This window comes from Canis aureus, chromosome 20 (assembly GCF_053574225.1).
Source record: "Canis aureus isolate CA01 chromosome 20, VMU_Caureus_v.1.0, whole genome shotgun sequence".
Lineage (NCBI taxonomy): Eukaryota > Metazoa > Chordata > Mammalia > Carnivora > Canidae > Canis > Canis aureus.
The window spans coordinates 29,661,917-29,681,878 of NC_135630.1; the positions used below are offsets into that span (position 1 = coordinate 29,661,917).

At 47.0% G+C, this 19,962-nt stretch overlaps 1 protein-coding gene and 1 long non-coding RNA gene across 16 annotated transcripts in view; one reads left to right on the top strand and one right to left on the bottom strand.

Moving 5' to 3' along the window:
* Window positions 1–14,053, bottom strand: part of MYO7B (myosin VIIB) — an 86,293-nt gene extending 72,240 nt beyond the window's left edge. For 2 of the 6 annotated variants that reach the window (XM_077861247.1, XM_077861245.1), the window contains exons 1-2: window positions 2,477–2,849; window positions 143–184 (exon numbers count right to left, since the gene is read on the bottom strand). In XM_077861247.1, coding sequence (XP_077717373.1) covers window positions 143–184; window positions 2,477–2,521 — 87 coding nt within the window. In that variant the 5' untranslated portion in view covers window positions 2,522–2,849. Of the gene's footprint in view, window positions 1–142; window positions 185–2,476; window positions 2,855–13,891 lie in introns of those variants that run through there. The other 4 variants (XM_077861246.1, XM_077861243.1, XM_077861248.1 and 1 more) reach the window with 4 other exon arrangements.
* The window catches only part of LOC144291634 (uncharacterized), a 40,229-nt gene that overhangs the window by 17,068 nt on the left and 3,199 nt on the right, over window positions 1–19,962 (top strand). For 6 of the 10 annotated variants that reach the window (XR_013358991.1, XR_013358990.1, XR_013358993.1 and 3 more), the window contains 3 exons: window positions 12,488–12,572; window positions 17,531–17,734; window positions 18,993–19,119. This is a non-coding gene — a long non-coding RNA (uncharacterized LOC144291634). The other 4 variants (XR_013358998.1, XR_013358996.1, XR_013358989.1 and 1 more) reach the window with 4 other exon arrangements.

A 19,962-nucleotide genomic window follows, 5' to 3' on the forward strand; every position in this document is an offset into this window, starting at 1 on the left:
ATATAATCTGTCTTATTCCCCATATTCCCTTGTCTCTGATGTTTTCCTTGTGGGCCCTTGTTGCCTCTCCCTGAGTGATTTGACCTAGCTAGCCTTTGGTAACTTCCCAGATAAACCCTAATGCAACAGATGCAATTCTTACCAGCCTGAAGGCTGACATCCTGAGGCAGCAGGTCCTCCCAGCCTATGAGAAGAGAGAAAGCAGAATGTTAGTGCTCATTCTGACATTCTGGCGCTGCGTGGAGCCCCGGGAAGAAGGGGCCATGTGTGTATATCAACATGGCCCTGAGTACCTGGCATGGGGCCTGGCTCAAAAAATTACTCTTTTTTTTTTTTTTTAAGATCTTATAAGTTTATTTGAGAGAGAGAGAGAGAGAGAGAGAGAGTGAGCAAGCACGAGCAGGCAGGAGGGACAGAGGAAGAGAGAGTAGCAAGCTCCCTGCTGAGTAGGGAGCCAAACATGGGGCTTGATCCCAGGTTCCTGGGATCATGACCCCAGCCAAAGGCAGACACTTAACCAGGAGCCCCACAAGAAATATGACTCTTGAATAGATGGATAAATAAGTCACAGTTCCATCCCAGGGTGAGAAGATGCTTTCTGGATCTTCTTCCATCTTACCTCATCTTTATTGAACATCTATTTTGTACTCAGTACTGGGCTTGATATAGGTAGCATGGGTGGTTTTGAACATACTTAAGACATAGTCCCTGTCATCCAGAAGCACAAATTTTATCTGCTCAGATATCTGTGAAAACCAGTCATCACCCACCACACATGGTGTGTGCACCATGGGGAGTGCTGAGGTAAGCAGCCAGTGTAGCTAGAGACATGTGACGTACTTTATGTAAGCCTCATAGCACCCCAAAACACAGGTACACAGGTGTTTCTCCACTTCTTACATGAGACCCCACAGAGGGCAGGTGACCCAGTTAGGTAGCAGCACAGCTGGGAATCCAATCCTTATCTGCCTCATTTCCAACCTGCCCCCAGCACCTGGCTACCTCCTAGGGGTTTTGGGAGCACTCTGGCAGGCCTCATTAGCTGCAGCAGGCCAAGGAGGGAGACTGGTGGGCCCTGCCTACTGTTGTCCTGACCTGGGGCACAGGCCCTTCACCCACATCCCTAGTGAGCATTGAGAGGTGTGCTGGTTCTATTTTGTTCATCACTGTGCTCCCCACATCTAGCACAGGCCTGCCCCCAGGAAATGCTTGTTCAATGAAACCCTGAATGATATCCCTGGAGAGGCTTCGACAGTGACTTTAAAAGATGATTAAGAATTCACAGTGGAAGGAAGGGAAGGCCTTCTCCAAGGATGGTGCAACTCTAGCAAAGTCAGAGGGAAAAGTGCAAAGGATGTTGGGGTCAGCATGTTTGGGTTGAGCAGAGTGAGTGGGGAGATGAGAGAAAAGTAGGGGTGTAGGCAGTGGGTGAACATGACAAAGAGCCATTTGCCACTGTTCTGGTGGACAAAGAATTTTCTTATTCCAATTTGTGTTTAGTGTACAGCATTTATATATTTAATGCCAATCTAAATCTTCCACTTTTGTTGAGCACCTACAATGCAAAAAGACAGTAATCAGATTGTATATTCCTTTTTAAAGTCCAAGCTTATGTTTTTCTCTCTAACTCCAAAGGAGCATGGAACCTCCTGTCCTGGTCCTGTCCCTGTTCCCCTGGGCTGGGACATTTGGGCATAGACAGAGGCTGAGAATCTAGGAAAGGCGTCCTTGGGGGCACTGCAGCCCAACTTTCCCACAGATGCTCAGGGCCCTGGGCCTCCCTGCCCTGAGCTGACCCATGGGAGTGGTCCCCCATAGGGGGCTGGGGAGGTGGTATGTACAATGGGAGAGTGTGGCTCTGCCATCCACCAGCTATGCCAGCTGGAGCAGGTCCTGCAAGTGATTTAGTGTGCTCCTTCCTGAAATGGAAATGGTTGGAGTTTTGCAGGGTCTCTGTGAGGTCAGAGACACCCAGGGAGGACCCATGAAATGTTTGTTTGTGCCTCCAGTACTTCTCCAGGAAGCACTCCTGAGGCTCCTGAGGGGTTATCATGCACAAGCATCAGGCTGCTGACACTTGAGGCCACATTTCCACTCCTTTGTCTGTGGAGAAATAGGCCCAGGTGACCACCCATCACCAGGACACCTCAGCTAAGATGGAGCCAGCCAGGCAAACTTTGGGGGATCTGTTTATTCTCATTTAGGTAGTAGAAACCTTGACATCCCTACAACTAACAGCTGCCCTCAGGAGAGGACTTCCCACATAGCAGACCCTGCTGTAGGAGGAGATAACTACTATCCTTATTTTGTGGGTAGAACAACAGAGGCCAATAAATAGAGATTTTGCCAAAACCATTAAACTGGTCAGACAAGAATGGGATTCTTCTGCCCAACTCCAAAATCAATGCACTTTGTCCTACTTCCTCTGCTCTGGGAAAGTTTAAGGGTCTGTATAAAAGTGCAAAGAAACTCTTACCTGAATCCTGGCTCCCAGAAGTTCTCTCAAGGGAGGCTGGACCATCTCCCTGCCTCACATAACCAGTGAGATGATGGGTGGGAAGGATGCAGAGGGGCATTGCCCTGCCCCTGGCTCCCCACTGCCACTCTGGCTTCTTACTTCCCTACTCCAGGGAAATTTGAAGCCCACCCATGGTCTCTATCACCCTCTGTCCCCTCACCCGTGGCATCTGACCGTCATGTATATCACATCAACCTTCTCCAGACACCAGGATGTGCCTCACAGTTACCCCCTGCCTATCCTGGACTCCCACTCCTCTGGCCCCCAGACTCCAGTGATGTTCACTCCCCTGCCACTGGCCCTGGTCTTCCCATGTCCCAGAACTGCTCCACCTCAGAAGCCATGTCCTCCAGAAACACCCTAACCCAGCATCATGCCCTCCCCCATGAGCAACTTCATTATGCTTCATTATGACCCCTCACCCCCTCTGTTTTTGGTCTGTCAGCCTGCATCCTAGCTTTATTCCTATCCCAGCCAGCTGGGACAGTGCCTTTCATCTTTCTGGGAACAAAGTGGTTTTACAAATACCCATAAATGTAACACAAAAATAAAGTACAATAAACTGCACGACATGTGCCCCCCTCTGGTCTATTGCACTCTTGTGAAGTAGGACTCCTGCTCACAACTTGCAAAGTCCTACCCCTGAGCCGAGCACACTAGGGATGCGTCACACCACCTCAAAGACAGGCCAGGGCAGTTTCATGGCCTGTACCTCTTCTAGGACTTTAGAAATGCCTGAGACCCTCCCAAGGGCCATGGTCAGCTCTTTCTGCAAAAAAACCCCTATTTTAAAGCTCCCTCCCATTACTCACTCTGTACCACAGGAAAAAGAGAGATGCCCCTGGACCTCCAGTTCTTCCAACTCCCTGCCTTTCCTTCTACATATGAGCACATAAGGGACTGCCCAGGGGAAGGGATGTCCTGATGGCCTCTCATTAACCCCTCCAGCTCTGGCCTTTCTGGCCTCCTCCACTGGGGCTCTTGCTTTACCAATTACTGCAGTGGTTATGTCTACACATTTTTTGACATTTCTCCTTTCAAAAGACGGAGACTCATTCTTCCCTCCTTGAGTGTGGACTTGGTGATTCCTTTTAACAAATAAAATAAGGTATAGCTCTGACACTAGTTCATAAAGGCTTTGTGGTTTCCCCCTTCCTCTCTCTAAGATCGCTTGGCTTGGGGAACCTTGCTGCCATGTCATGGGGACCAGCAGCCCTAAGGAGGGGCCCCTGTGGGGAGGAACTGGATCTCCAGTCAACAGCCGATAATCTTGGAAGCAGCTTTCCCACCCTGGTCAAGGTCACAGATGTCCACAGCTCCAGCCAACATCTTGACTGTTACGGGCTAAATTGTGCATTGCCCACCCCGCCCCCCCAACATTCATATGCCGAAGTCCTAACCCCCAGTCCCTCAGAATGGGACTGTATTTAAAGAGGAGGCTTTTAAAAGGGGGATGAGGGGATCCCTGGGTGGCTCAGCGGTTTAGTGCCTGCCTTTGGCCCAGGGCGTGATCCTGGAGTCCCGGGATCGAGTCCCACGTCGGGCTCCCGGCATGGAGCCTGCTTCTCCCTCCTCCTGTGTCTCTGCCTCTCTCTCTCTCTCTCTGTCTATTGTAAATAAATAAATAAATAAATAAATAAATAAATAAATAAATCTTTAAAAAAAAATAAATAAAAGGGGGATGAGATTAAATCACGGATATTAGGGTAGAGCCTAATCCAATAAGACTGATGTCCTTGTAGAAAGAGGGAGGCATACCAGAGGTGTGCGTGAGTATAGGGATGACCATATGAGGACAAAGCAGCGAGAGAGTGGCTATTTGTAAGCCAGTGAGAGAGGCCTTGGAAACAAACCAACCCTGCCATAAACATGTGTTGTTTAAGCTGCTTAGTCTGTGGTATTTTGTTATGGCAGTCCTAGAAAATGAGTGTAAACCTCACTACAGTCCTTGGTGAAGAAGTGCCCAGCTATGCTGCTCTTGGATTTCTGACACTTGGAAAGTGCATGAGATGATAAATACTTGTCATTTTAAGTTGCAGAATTTTGGAATCACTTGCCATGTAGCAATAGATAACTAAAAACTACCCCTCATTCTTACATCTTCATCTATTCTCACTGTTCTGGCCTTTCCTCTCTGCATAGAGAGAAATTCAGGTTTTGTCTAAAAATGAATTTTTGAAAAAGAAATGAATTTTTGGGGCACCAGGGTGGCTCAGTTGGTAAAGCACCTGCCTTCAGCTCAGGCCATAATCCTGGGGTCCTGGGATTGAGTCCCACATCAGGCTTTGTTGAGCAGGGCACCTGCTTCTCTCTCTGCCATTTCCCTAGCTTGTGCTCTCTGGCTCTCGCTCTCTCTCTTTCAAATAAGCAAATAAATAAAATCCCTCAAAAAATGAATTTTCGGGATCCCTGGGTGGCGCAGCGGTTTGGCGCCTGCCTTTGGCCCAGGGCGCGATCCTGGAGACCCGGGATCGAATCCCACATCGGGCTCCCGGTGCATGGAGCCTGCTCCTCTCTCTGCCTGTGTCTCTGCTTCTCTCTCTCTCTCTCTGTGTGATGACTATCATAAATAAATAAAAATTTTAAAAAAATGAATTTTCTTGGACCTCATGACCCCCTCCAGCTATTGCCCTTCTCTTGCTCTTGCTCCACAGCTGAGTTCCCTGAAGGAGATATCCCTCTACCCCCATGCTTTCTCTACTCTCACCTCTCAAGCCTTCCCAGGACACAAACATCCAACAGACCCTCTAGGGCAGAATTGCCCAAATCCATGGCAGGACTTCTTCAGCCATACCCTCTTTCCTAGACTGCACCCTCTTGACTTTCCCACCTTCCCTTTGATCTGGGGGCACCCTCAATCTCCTCCCAGGGCCATTTCCCTCACCTTCACCTCTTCCTGTTTGAGAGAGATGCTGATTGTTTTTGTCCACGTGAACTGCCTTCCTCTGTTCCCTTTTGGGGAAATTCTCCTTCCTTTCTCCAAACTATATTTCTAATAAGGGCCTTGAAAGACATAAATATAGTACCCCAGAGTCAGCCTGTGACCCAAGCAGGGACCAGTCACAGGCTTTCCCCTACCCTCTCCCAGGGCCACGGTCACGATCAAAGCACTTCCAAGTCCAAAATCATTGTCTCCAATCCCCATCTCAATCCGAACTCCAGATCCACCAAGTCCCTATTTTCTGGAATGTTCAACAGATAGGTGGGCATGTTAAACTCAGCATGACCAGAGCAACTCATCTCCTCTGTTCTCACACCTGCTATTTTCTGTGCATTCTTTATCTCAGTGAATGAAACTATCAACTGTGAAGAAAACATTTGAGTCATCCTATTATCCCCATCTCTAAATGTTCACTAGGATCTGAGAACTTAAGGCTCCCAACTACATGTTGTCTATAAGAAACCCACTTTGAAAATAAAGACACATATTAAAAGTAAAGAATAAAGATATCGTGATAACACTAATCAAAAGAAAGCTGGAGTAGCTAAAGTCATTTTAGACAGAGCAGACTCGAAGGCAAGGAGGAATAAAGAGGGGTATTACACAATAATAAAAAACTATAAATTGGCCCAGGTGGGCCAATTCTCAAAGAAGACATGACATTACTTAACATTTATGCACCTAACAACAGACCATCAAAATACATGAGACAAAAATTGGTAGAACTACAAGGAGAAAAAGATGAATGCACTACTATAGTTGGAACCTAACCCTCCTCTGTCAGTAACGGACAGTCTGGCAGGCAGAATATCAGTAAGGGCATTGTCAAATTCAATAGTGTTATTAATCGATTGAATGTGGTTGACATTGGTAGGATACCTCATCCAACAACAGTGGGACATATATTCTTCTCAAGTTCACATGGAACATTCACCAAGATAGACCACATTCTGAGCCATAAGTAAACCTGAACAAATTTAAAAGAAGGGAAATCATACAATGTCTGCTCTCAGACTGATGGAATTATATTAAAAATCAAAATAGCAGAAAAATCCCCAAATATTTGGAGATTAAGAAACATACTTCTAATTAATGCATGAATCAAAAAAGTCTCAAGAAGGGGATCCCTGGGTGGCTCAGTGGTTTAGCGCCTGCCTTTGGTCCAGGGAGTGATCCTGGAGTCCTGGGATTGAGTCTCGGGATCGAGTCCCATATCGGGCTCCCTGCATGGAGCCTGCTTCTCCCTCTGTCTGTGTCTCTGCCTCTCTCTCTCTCTCTCTTTTTGGATGTTTTCAACAAAATACAAATGAAAATACAATTTAATGAAATTTGTGGAATGTAGTAAAAGATGTACTTAGAGGAAAATTTATTTTTTTAATTTAAAAAAAAGATTTTATTTATTTATTTGAAAGTGAGAGAGAGAGAGAGAGCACAGTGGGGGAGGGTTAGAGGGAGCAGACTCCCTGCTGGGCAGGGAGCCCAACCATGGGAGGCTTGATCCTGGGACTCAGTCCTGGGATTTGGGACTCCATCCCAGACTCTGGGATCATGACCTGAGCCCAAGGCAGACGCTTAACCAAGTGAGCCACCCAGGTGCCCCTAGAGGGAAATTCGTAGCACTGAAAGACTATATTAAAAAAGAAGGAAGATCTAAGGGGTGCCTGTCTGGCTCAGTCAGTGGAGCATGTGACTCTTGATCCTGGGATTGTGAGTTTGAACCCCACATTGGGTATAGAGATTACTTAAAAATAAAATCTTAAAAAAAATAAAAGAGAAGAAAGATCTAAAATTAATAATCTAAGCTTCCACCCTAGGAAACTGGAGAAAGAAGAGCAATATAATCCTAAAACAAGATAAAGAAAAGCAATAAAAATTAGGGCAGAGATCACAATTTGGAAAATAGGAAATCAATAGAGAAAATCAATGAAACCAAAATCTAGTTCTTTGAAAACATCAATAAACTGATAAACCCCTAACCAAGAAAAAAAGAGGGAAGATGCTAATTTAAAATATAAGAAATGAAAGAAGAACATCCCAAGGATAATTGACCTGATCCCATGGACGTTAAAGATAAAAAAGAAATATTATGGACAACTAGATCCCTACAAATTTGATAACTTAGATGAAATAGACCAATTCCTTGAAAGACAAAAACTGCAAAAACTCACACAAGAAGTATAGACAATCTGAACAGGCCCACACCTATTAAAAAAATTAAATCAATAATTAATAACCTGTTGAAAAATAAATCACCAGCCCTGGATGGTTTCACCAATGAATTCCACCAAACATCTAAGGAAGTAATGTTTCCAATTCTCCACAAAATCTCCCATGAAACAGAAGCAGAGAAAATACTTTCTAATTCTACGAGGTCAGTATTACCCTAATACCAAAACCAGATAAAAGACATTAAAAGAAAGGAAAAACTAAAAGCACTCTCCCCTCCTGCCCATTCTTTAGTTCCCTACTATGCTTCATTTGGGGGACTGAAAGCCTCCCAGGTAGACTTACTTCTGATTTCTCTAAAAATTATTCTTCAGGGCAGCCCGAGTGGCTCAGGGGTTTAGTGCTGCCTTCGGCCCAGGGAGTGATCCTGGAGTCTCAGGATCGAGTCCCACGTCAGGCTCCCTGTGTGGAACCTGCTTCTCCCTCTGCCTGTGTCTCTGCCTCTCTCTGTTTCTCTCTGTGTCTCTCATGCATAAATAAATAAAATCTTTAAAAATTATTCTTAAAAAAATAAATAATAAAAAAATAAAAAAATTATTCTTCATTCTGCCAACTAAGTGATCTTCATAAGATGCAAATAATTGGCATGTCATGCCTCTCCATTGCTTAGGAGTGTGCCGTATCTTTTTTTGTTTGCTTTTAAGTAGGCTCTACACTGTTTGAGGCTCCACGATGGGGCCTGAACGAAAAACCTGAGCTGAAATCAAGAGTTGGATGCTTAACTGACGGAGCCAGCAGGTGCTCTGAAGTGTAAAATATCTTTATGGCATTCAGGTTTTTCAGGATCAGGCCTGCCTAGCTTTTCAGGTTTGTATCTCCCCTCTTCTCCCATGGGGTGCACTGATTTCAGGCAGTTCCAGAAATAGCCCACATTCTCTCTCACTTCAGTGTCAGTGTACTTGATCTGATGTGAGTTTAGAAGGAACATGTATGCATGCATGTCTGTGCCCATATACAGGTACAGCCACCCTCACATGGTGCAGCTATAATTTCCTATCTCAGCACTTCCCCCTGTTTTTATGCATCACTATGTGTGTCTCTCCCACACTGGTGAGAATCTTAAGAACAGAACTGGGCCCTACTCCTCCTGGTAGGGGCTCACGATATACTTGCTGAATGAATGTATGGCTGGATGAGTGGGTGGGTGGGTAGATGGATGGATGGCCCCTGCGAAGATGGAAACAGCCCTGCCCCACATCCCAGGGAATCAGGTGCAGTGTTGCCCCTGAGGGAAAGCCCTGGAATATTCACAAGTTCCCACCTCTGATTAGTGAGATGCTTTCTTCTTAGCTCAGGCCCCCTGTCCAGCCCTGAGGCAGATCAGTGTGTTGCTGAGCCCATGGGATGTCCTGCACCGGCCCAAGGTCTTCCTAACCTCAGGTACCAGAATGGGGGTGACCATCTCCTGAAGGGAGAAGAGTAAGCTGCTGATTCCCATAACCATTCTCAGACCTGCAGGATGTCCAAAGCCACACCACGCTCATGTACTTCTGGGCATCACTGGAGTATGGAGGAAGGGGTAAGAAAATGCTGAAGGGTGAGTGGGGAGGTGGAGCTGGGGAAAGAATCAAAGTGTTGCTTGGAACCAGCAGAGGCTGTGTGCCACATGGTGTGTGGGGCACACAGCAGGAGGCTGGAGTCTGCAAAGCAAAACCCACACTGAGACTCTGGTCTATGGGAAGCTAGTCTGGAGGGCAACAGTACCCTGGAGGGCTGACGAAGCATTGCCCAGGGAAGTGGTGCAGAAAAGGTGTCTGAGATTGGGGCTGGGGGACAGATTGAGAGGCTTGGAAATTACCCTATGTCACCAGCCAACTCCCCCAGAGCCAAGAGCCCCTGATGTGGAATCTGCCATTTCAAGGGGAAGAAAGGCTGCATGGGCGGATGTAGGTGAGAAGGGCCACCACTCAGTGGAAAACAACCCAGCCCAGCAGGTGATAGGGACCCGGGCTAGACCATCTCACTGCACTCAAGACAATCAAATATTGGTGGTTTCAGATGGTGTGATCTAATATATGTGCTGATATATGAGTTTGTAACAAAAGCAAGCTATGTTTTATAGTATTATGTCATTTTTGTTTAAACATATAGAGTGTACCTATATATAAAGATGGAGATACATCTTGTTTAGAAGTAATTCTATTAAACCATTACCAGTGGTTTTTTTCTGGAGCGGTGGACTGGAGTGGGGAGTACAGGGAGGAAGGTGGGGGAAGACTTTTCCTTCACAATTTGCTCCTTTCAGTCATGTTTGGCTTTTCCATATCCATGTATTTTTATTATTTATTTTGCTGTCTACAGCATTGTCTGGGTGTCTGAAATCCCACTCCTTTCTCACAGGGATGAACATCTGCAAAGATCAGCTATCAATCTCTGACAGGGAGGAATGGGATGAGCTGAGGATGGTACTAGTGAGGTGGGAGCTCTTTATGGTGCTGGGTGTGGTAGACCACGAGGAAAAAGGGCCTGTCAACCCCGACTTCTGAGCCCCTCCTTGTGTCCTGATCCAGCCAGGATGGCTCAGTGCCTCTCTGCAGCCCAGGGCCCAGAGGAACACACCCTCCATTGAAAGGCAGTCCCACACCACATAGGATTGCCTGGCACTTGGGGTGATGTCAGTGGGGTGCCATTCCCACGAATACCATGCAAATGGCAGTTCAGGAGATATATGTCCTTGAGTGGTGCCCCCTGGCCCAGAGAGATGATGCTCTTGGGTCCTCACCAGGGCTCCCTTTCTCTCTTGCCCAGGTGAGGTCAGGTTGAGGATGTTAAGCTGTAATACTCCATCTCATCCTCCCCTAGTGGGCACAGGGCCCGGCTACTCCTACTGACAAAAACCTTGCATTGTATGCTAATGTAGAGCTGAGGGGCCCTGCTTCTTTAGAAGCAGAATCTAGCAGGTCTAGATTCCTAGACCCTCCTTGGGAAGTCACTGATGGCAGGGTGGCCCTAGTTGAAGAAGCTCCCCCTCCAGAGAAGCAATACAGTTGCCTGGAATTCAGCTGGGGCGCTGGTCCTCCACAATGTTGTATGATGAGCACCTTAAACTAAGTTTATCCCTCCCCCACTCACACCTAACACACACATCTGGATTCAGGTGCTTTAGGGCTCCCTGCAGGTATCGATGAAGTGCCTGCCTCTACAGCCTCATCTCTGGCCCACTCATCCACTGGCTTTAGTGTCCCCTTGGAGCCTCTCTGACTCTGTCCTCACTCATCCTAGCTAACGTCTGCCTTCTCTGGTCTCAGAAGACCCTGGCCAGTCCTCAGGAAGGGCACTCATGTCCTGCACTGAGACTTGTAGTTTACAATCGCTCAGGGAACAGCTTCTCCTGAGCTTTGGTTTGGCAGAGTGCCCTTGGCCTGCCCAGAGAGAGCTTGGAAGAGAGAAGCCCTCTTGACTACTATTTTTGCCAATGGCATTTCCTTGCTCGATATCCCCTTTACAGCATCAGGAAAGATGGGCTTCTTCTCAGAAACTGGTTTGTTCTTAACAAAGACATGTTTAAACTTGTCACTGCTTATATTTTGTTTTTCCATTGCCCACTAGGAATCTCAGAGTAAACTTAGTGGCTATGTTTAACAAATATACTGGGATTTCCTTTACTAAACTTTCTCTAGCTGAATTGTACTTTCCTACCTTAACTTTCCCTTCATCTTGCTTTCTCATTTATTCTAGTTTTGATTCTGTTGCATTATAGGTAGCTCTATAAGCTGCCTCAAATGACTCTCTTTTGTTTACTTTTATAAGGCAGGTGATTAATGATTTACAGATACAGGTGCCTGTGCACATCAATCTGTTCCACTGCACCTTGGTTCCTTTGCCTACCCTCAGCACTCTGTCCTTAGCCCCCAGAAGAAAGTAGGGCCTCAGACCGTCCTCAGGCACCATACTGAGAGTTTTCCAATAGTAGCTAATTAATTTAATCCGTACAACAACACTGCAAGGTGAGTGATATGGTTCCATTTGACAGATGAAGAAACAAAGGCTTCAGGTCCTATACCTGGTAGGTGGCTGAGTCAGGATTTAAACCCACACTTGTCTGGCTGGGAAGTCCTTGTAAGATTCCACTTCACTCCTCTCCTTAGCCCGACATGCTGCCCTCTCTAGAACTGCACTGTCCAGTATGGTAGCCGCTAGCCAAATGTGGCTATTTACATTTAAATTCATTTTAGTTAAAATTTAAAAATTAGTTCCTCAGTCACCCAGCCACACTCAAGTGCTCAGTAGCAGCACCCAAGCTGGACTCATACTCTCTTCCCTCTGCAAGTCTGTGATGTACTTTCCTTAGCCTGGAACATCCCAGCTCTCTGCCTTGTCATGGAGCCATCCTTTCTTACACAGCTTCCTTGTCCCTTCGCCTCCTTCTCTGTCACTCTTCCCCCTTCCTGCTCTGCCCTCGACCCCAACAATCTCCTCCTCTGGCTCTTGATGCCTGTGAGTCACTTTTCCTTTGCACAGTCTCATCCTCCCAGCCCGGCAGTGAAGGAACATGGTACACACTGCCTAATTAATTGAGGAAGTAGACAAGGGAGTCTAAAATGGCATTGGATAGAAAACTTAACTTCATTCCTAGCTTTACTTGCCACTAGCTACTTCATTCCTTCATCCAATATATCTTCCCCAAGTGCCTATTCTCCGCCATGCCCTGGGTAGGTGTGGGGACAGAGAAACCCTGAGGGGATTAACCTATGCCTTCAAGGGGCTCATAGCCAGTGGCCTTGGGCAGAGAATTTTACCCTCCTTTATCTCAGCGTCCTCTTTTGTGAAAAATATACAATTCTTGCTCTTTTTCCCTGCAGCTTGACAAGTGGACTAAGTGACAACGTGGAAGCAAGAGCCTTTGCAGAAGACATGAAAAGCATACTGTGGCATAAATGCATCTAGGTAAATGGGAACCTTTGTCCTGCCGAGTCACCTCCCTACAGAGGTACACCCTCAGAGTGCCTGGCCCTATACCCAAGCGAGGATGCAGCCTGGCCCAAGACAGATACACTTGGACAGGTCCTCTGGGAAGAGGCACCCAAAGGCCAGTCGACAGGGAGCCCAGCAGGTCCTGGGCAACAGGAAAGATTTCCTACCAGAAGCACTATTGAGCTGAAGGTTCATAAAAGATTTCTTGGAGCCGTGCACTCCAAGCCTGGAGGGCCACATGCAGTTCCGGTTTTCTTGAACTAAAATCTTGAATTCAGGGATTTTATGGGTTAGAACAAAATTCAAGTGCAGAGTTACAGAGTGTGGCCTTAAGGGGACGCCTTGTTGTGGGGAACAAACACGCACAATCTAAGAGATTTAGGATGGGGCCCCACACCTGCCAGGTGCCAGACCTTCCCAATTCTACATCTCAGATTTCCTCATTTGTGAAATGGGAATAGATGTCCACCATGCTGGCAGCTCAGGTGAGGCAACTCATGGAAACGCATGGCAGAGTACCCCTTCCACAGACACCCTGTTCCCCCAACAACTCAACACGTCCACTCCAGGAGGCTTTGTGGCCAGGCAGGGAGGATCCTGCCTCGCCCAGGGGCCCGGGCTCCTCAGAGGTAATTAACACAATTGTCTGCAATTGTCCAAGAAGGTACAGAGGTGAGTCAGAGGAGCCTGGGTTTTGGAGTCCGGTCTTGACTCTTCTTCTGTGGGTACCCCAACTTTCATGGTCCTCAGTCTCCTTGTCCACAAATTGGAAGTAATAACACCAGTGTGCTGTGAGGACGCAGTGAGATGGCACACAGCACAGCTGACATCTGCCAGGTGCCAGACCATTGGCACCCAGGCTGTCCCTCACGCCCTGTGATTCCTTGGTAAGTCCTTACACTATAAGAAGGCTGGTGGCTAGGGTAACCCCAGCCCTGACCATCCCTTCTGCCCGTGAGTCTGCCTTCCTTCAGTGGAGGGCCAGGGCAGCTTCTTCCCCTCTTCCTCCCCAGCCTACCAGCCAGCCCTGCAGGCTGACAGAACAAGTTTCTGGGCTGGGGTTCCTGGTTTCCAGGCTCCTGAAAGGAATCTCTGGCTCTCTACTTCCCAGGCTTTTCCCACCTGATTTCCAGATCAGACCCTCAGTGCTTCTGCAGATCTGTACCTTCCAACCCACCTTCCGTCCAGTCGCCCCCCTCCTGAGAAGTGACTCCGTCCTCCCATCCTCCCAGCTGGCAGAACACAGGCCTGGGCCCATCTGGCAGGCAGAGAAGCCCGTGGTGCTCCCTTACCTTCTCAGGACGGGGTCTCGTTGACTCCCTTCCCTTCCACTCTAGGCACTCTGAAAGAGCAGGGAAAGAAGGCAGTGCTGGGGCTCTGGGCGTGTCAGAGAGTAAGGGAGAGGAGGAAGAGGCAGAAGGGCCCCAAGAGGAAATGGCCCAGCAGTCTGGGCCCACATAATTTATTGCAGGACTTTGTCCTTGGGCGCTCTAGCACTCTCCACTCCCACATGGCGGCTGCAGCCCCAGCCAGCAGAGCCTCACAGCAGCCTGATCTTTAACCCTGGCCTCTTCAGCAGAGAGTCCCCACGGGCCATCAGAGTCTGCTCTCCATGCACCTGTTGCTGGCCATTAGCTGATCATCCAGGGAGTTCAGCATATCCCCAGGCGTCATGGAGACTCCAAGGAAGCCCACAAAAAAAAAAAAAACTCTGATCCCAAATACCCCAAGTCCTAATTGGGACACACACACACAGGAGATGCTAGGAAGCCTATAACAGAGCTAAAGGCCATTGGGACAACTAGATCTTCAGTGTCCCTGGAAGCAGAAGCAGCTGGTTTGGGCTGGGACTCATATGAAGGGGAGTTTCTGCAATAAGACAAATACAGACCCTTCAGGTGGTGCATTGTGGGAGAGGCCCCTGCTGGAAGGAGCAGGCAGTCCCTGAAAGTATGAGGGTGAGGGCTCTGAAGGCAGGTGGAAAGTAAATGCACAGGATGTAACTGCTCAGCTGCAGCCCTTTCCTTGGGTGAAGAGAGACCTCGCTCAGTGATACTCTTGGTTGGCCCAACCAGAGCCAGTTAGGTCTCTTCCCAGACCCAGGGCTTGGGAGGCATTTGGGAACTGTAGGCCAAGGTGTAGGGAGCAGCTGTCATTTTCAAGATAGAATCAAGGCTCCAGCAGGGCAGCAACCCTGACCTAGGCCTCTTTTGGAAATAGGAACTAGGGACGCCTGAGTGGCTCAGTGGTTGAGCATCTGCTTTGGCTCAGGGCGTCATCCTGGAGTCCAGGGGTCGAATCCCACATCAGGCTCCCTGCATGGAGCCTGCTTCTCCTGTCCCTGCCTCTTTGTGTCTCTCATGAATAAATAAATAAAATCTTAAAAAAAAAAAAAAAGGAAGAAACAGGAACTAAGCGCCGGGGGTAGAGAGAAGGGTACAGTAGACAGGCTGTAGAGCTGGAGATGACAGTTCCAGTTGGAGGCAGAGGCCACCCCTGCCCAATAGTGGCCTCTGCTTCCTGTGGGGGGGTTCCTCACAGTCCCAGCTTCCTTGTGATGAACACTCCTGATGTTTCAGTGTGAAGGAGTTTCTTCCTTTCAATCACACAGCCAGTGCCAGGGGTAGGGAATGAGGGGGGATAACAACCTTTTGGAGGAAGCATGTGCCCTGGGACTTTCAGCCAGCACCCAACATGCTCCCTGTGAGTGCTGTACCCAAGTCCTACCTAGGCACCAGCTGGCCTCTTGCTCCCTAAACTCTCAGCCAGTTTCTGGGCCAACACTTGTTCTGGGGGGAGAGGGGAAGAAGGCTTCATTCACATGGCTTGTCGCTTCTCTGGTTTGGAAAGATACCATTTCACTCTCAGAGGATTGGTGTGGCTGCCTTGGGCAGCTCCCAGAAATGGTGAGCCCCTTGCTCTGGGGCCCCTGGCATGGGGCTGGGTCCTCTATGGCCCTCTTCCTCTGCCCTAGTGCAAAAAGAGATAGCAGAACAGAATATGTGGGCAGAAGAAAGCAGTTTATAAGGTATGTCTAGCCAGGGCCTGTTTTAAACACAATTTGACAGAAGTACATTTTGGATACCTACAAACAAACTTGTTTCCCACTTTGTCTTTTACATTGGACATTTATATTGTAAGCATTTTCTTACTTACACTGTACCAAACTCTAACCACCAGTCTTTAAATACAGCATTATAGTCTCTCCTACAAATGCCCCGTTATTTGTGTAGTCATCCTCCCTGGATGGACATCAAGAGGCACCCAATACTTTGCTATTATCCACAACACTGCAATGAACAAGTTTGTGCTCATAGCTCTGTTTGCATTATGACACCACAGGAAGGTTCCAGAAGGGAACTTATCAAAGCAAGGGAATGAGTGTTTTGTTGCTAACCTTTCTCAAGTGGCATGTCAAGTCTTCCCTGCTAGCAAAGGGTGTATGTGTTACTGCCAGGACCTTGGCAGGGTTCACAGGCAGACACCCTGAGGGACACTTTTCCTGGAGCCTCAGGTATTTATTCCATTGCTGAGGAATTTCAAGGATTCCAGGCCCCGGAAATTAGGAAGAGGAGCTGAGGGTGATCAAGGTAGGCTCTTCCCTATCACACACACCTGTAACCAAACTCGGCTTTCCTGCAGCCTAATGTGACTGCCACGATTCTCCTCAAGATGCAAATATTCAGTTAACCTTTAAAAATATGTTTCTGAGGGGCATCTCGGTTGTTCAGTTGGTTAAGCATCTGCTTTTGGCTCAGGTCATGATCTCAGTGTCCTGGGGTTGAGCCGCTGCATCAGGCTCCGTGCTCAGCAGGGAGCCTGCTTCTCTCTCTCCCTCTGTTCCTCTCCCAGCTCGTGCTCACACTCTCTTGTTTAGACAAATAAATGAATCTTAGAAAAAAATATATGTTTCTGAGCTGAGCCAAAACGCCTCCATAGGACAATTATGTTTCGTTTCATTTCTGTCCAACCATCAAGCCCACTGTAGTATCACCATAGCAACGAAAACAGAGTATAGGGAGTATTTCATTTCACCTCTATCAACACATCCTAGGTCATCCTGAAGTTGCTTGTTTCCTGGTGGCCCTAACCTTCCCCTCTGGCCTATAGCAGTCAAGTTATCTATTAACACTATAAAATAGCATAGCTAGCAGCATAGGTCTCTGTGACTGAGCCACCCTTTAGAGAATTTTAGAATTCTCAGTTCTAGAGAACTAGCATTTAATGAGTGCTTTGTAAGTGCTGGGCTCTTTCCAGCTGCCGTCTTACATCCTCATCAAAACCCTACAAATTTAGGGGTGCTTATCCTCATTTTATAGTGAGGAAGTTAAACCAAAGAGGTTAAGAAACGTGCTTATGTCACACAGCTAAAAGTGGTGGGGCAAGATTTGAGTGGAGTTCTACCTGACTCCAAGACCACTGTTCATTATACTACCTTACACCACACCAACCCTCAAGCAAACTGGACTCTCTCCTTCCCCAAACACCAGGGATGGATAAGACATCATATTTTTAGAGATTTCCAAAGAAAGTAAGTGCTTCCCCAACTTGCTTGCTCTGGCCCAGGATCAGAAGAGCCTTTTTTCCCAAGGTCTCTGAGGTCCCAAGGGCAGATCAATGTCTGGGAAGAGGCGGGGTTTAAATGCCTCCTTGGAAACACAGTTATTCATGGTATAGGAATGTAAATCACAGGACACATTTTATCTGTGTAGTTCAGGGTTTCTCAATCTTGGCACTACTGACATTTTGGACTGGATTATACTTTGTTGGGGATTTGGGAAGAGTTGCCCTGTGCACTGTAGAATGTTTAGTAGCAAGCCTGGCCTCTACCCATTAGATGTACTCCTCCAGTGGTGCAATCAAAATGTGTCCAAATATTGCCAAATATCTCCTGGGGGTAAAACCATTCCCAGTTGAGAACCAGTGTATAGCTCATAGGTCCAGGTGCAGCTGAGGCTGAAAGAGGAGAAGAACATCAAAGGCCAGAAGGAGATGTTCTCTTGGAAGAGGTGACTCTGCCCTGGCCTCCTTGAATGGCAGGCAGATATGCCTAGAAGACATGGAGGGTGCAGAGAAGAGGCTATCAAACTGGACCCCAGGGGACCTGCCACGGAAATGACTATCCTCAGGCAAGTGTGAGTACTTCATCTTCCCTGGATCAGCAACTGTGAGGTAGATATTGCTAGCCTGGGCAGAGCTCGGATTCAAAGTCCTGATGGGCTGGGGAGGCATCCACCATTTCAGTCCTGGAGGAAATGACTCATTTCTGATTGTGTTTTATTATCACAACCATTTGAGGGATTCACTCAGAGGTTTATCCAAGGCAGCAGGAGGGGCAAAGCTGGGACACAAAATGGAAGAGTTCTTTCCTCCCTTCTGAAGGACTGTTGGAAATCCAGGGATAAATCTCAGCCTTGGGTCCTGGTATTTAAACCTAGCCATTGGTCATAAACAGGGGACATCTGCCCCATGACCAGGGTCAATGGCATCCTGGTGACTAATTTGATTGCCCTAGGGAGGTTGAAGTAATGGGAGGAGAAGGCAAAAACTTGATTATGTGGCAACTCAATCAACCAGGGAGCCAGGGAAATCATGTTGATGATTGTGACCGTGATGATGATAATGACATCTTGTCTAACTCTTGGAAGAGGTTGAGGTTGAGGGGTGCATTGGAAGAGATTCATTTCTGAGAAGAGAAGCTTCAGGACAGAGTTCTTACTCTTGACTGGAATGCTCTGTGTGCACAATTTCTCAGAATGAAACAGATACACTTTCCAATCTCACTCACAGGAATGGCTATGGAATAAAGGTAAGTAATATGCTCCACTTCCAGGCCCTGTGATATCCTGTGCTGTCTTTCTTCCTCCCTCTGTTGGTGATATGCAAAGCATCCAACAGTGGATTCTGGGGCCACAATATGTGGTGAAGCCACAATATGGAAAGAGCCTTGGTTCCTGAATGACCCCTGGGAGCAGAGTACCATCTCCATTCCACCACTGAATTCACTGACCCTATTTATAAGAGCAAGAAATAAATTTTTGTATCAAGCCATTGATATTTGTTGTTATAATAGTTAAAATATGATTCCTCTCCCATCCAAATCTGCTTTTGTCTTTTAAATACCAGTTCAAATACTCTTCTTCCAGGATGTTGGCCCTGACTGCTATAGTTCACTCTAGCCTAATAACTCTATGAGGTAAATGCTACTATTATCCCCACCTCATAGATGATGACATTGAAATAAGGAGAGAGGTAAAGTAATTTGTCCAAGGTCACATAGCTAAAAAGTTAGAGAGCCAGGATTTGAACCTATAAGCAATATCACCTTAAACATAATTGTTCCAGGAATGTCAGCTTGTATGTCCAGTTGAAATGGCTGCTTCTTTTGAGCAGGGAGCGGTCATGTCAATCCCATCTGTTCTGGTATCTGAAGCCTGCAAAATGCACTAAATGCAGAGGAGCTGTCACACACACCTACTGCCTGAGGGAGCTACAGTCCAGCTGGAAACAAATTGTGCAGGTAAGGGAGGGTGGGATTTGCTCTTATTACTGGTATGTGTTTATTACCCAGAGTCCTGGAAAAAATGTCAAACAGTCCATAAAAACTCACTGCTGCTTTAAACTGGTTTTGAAAAAAGCATTTTTTTCTTTTTTTGCCTAGTCCCTAAAACTAGAGATTACAACCCTACAACCCTTACTAACTTAAAAATTCTCTTGAATCTACTGTGGATATAATTATCTTTCCAGGGATGCCTGGGTAGTTCAGTACACTAAATATCTGACTTCGGCTCAGGTCATGATTGATATAGGAAAGAACGTTAGGGTTCAAAGCCAACAGCCAAGAAAGAATTCTTGAAATGTCTTTGGTACAAAAAGGTGATTTTATTAAAGCATGGGAATAAGATCTGTGGGCAGAAAGAGCTGCACTGGAGTGACCCATTATATATTTTCAAGCTGGGAGGGGGTTGGGGGTAGTGGAAATCTCTGAGGAATTTTAGAAGCAAAGTTTCCAGGACCTTGAGGGGGCTAGCTATTGTTGGGAAAAGGTCATTTATTACCGTCTAATAAAACCTTAGTCATGAGACCTTCAGATGTATATCAGTGGGCCATATGCTTGGGGGATGATTGCCAACCCATATCTTGAGGAGTTTAGAGATAAAGGAGCTTTCTCAAGGAATTTTTATTTTTTAAAACATTTTACTTATTTATTTGATAGGGAGAGAGAGAGAGAGAGAGAGAGACAGAGACAGAGAGAGAGAGAGGGAGAGAGAAAGAGAGAGAGAGAACAAGCAGGGGGTGCAGAAGATGGAAAAGCAGACTCCTCACTGAGCAGGGAGCCCAATGTGGAGCTTCATCTCAGGAC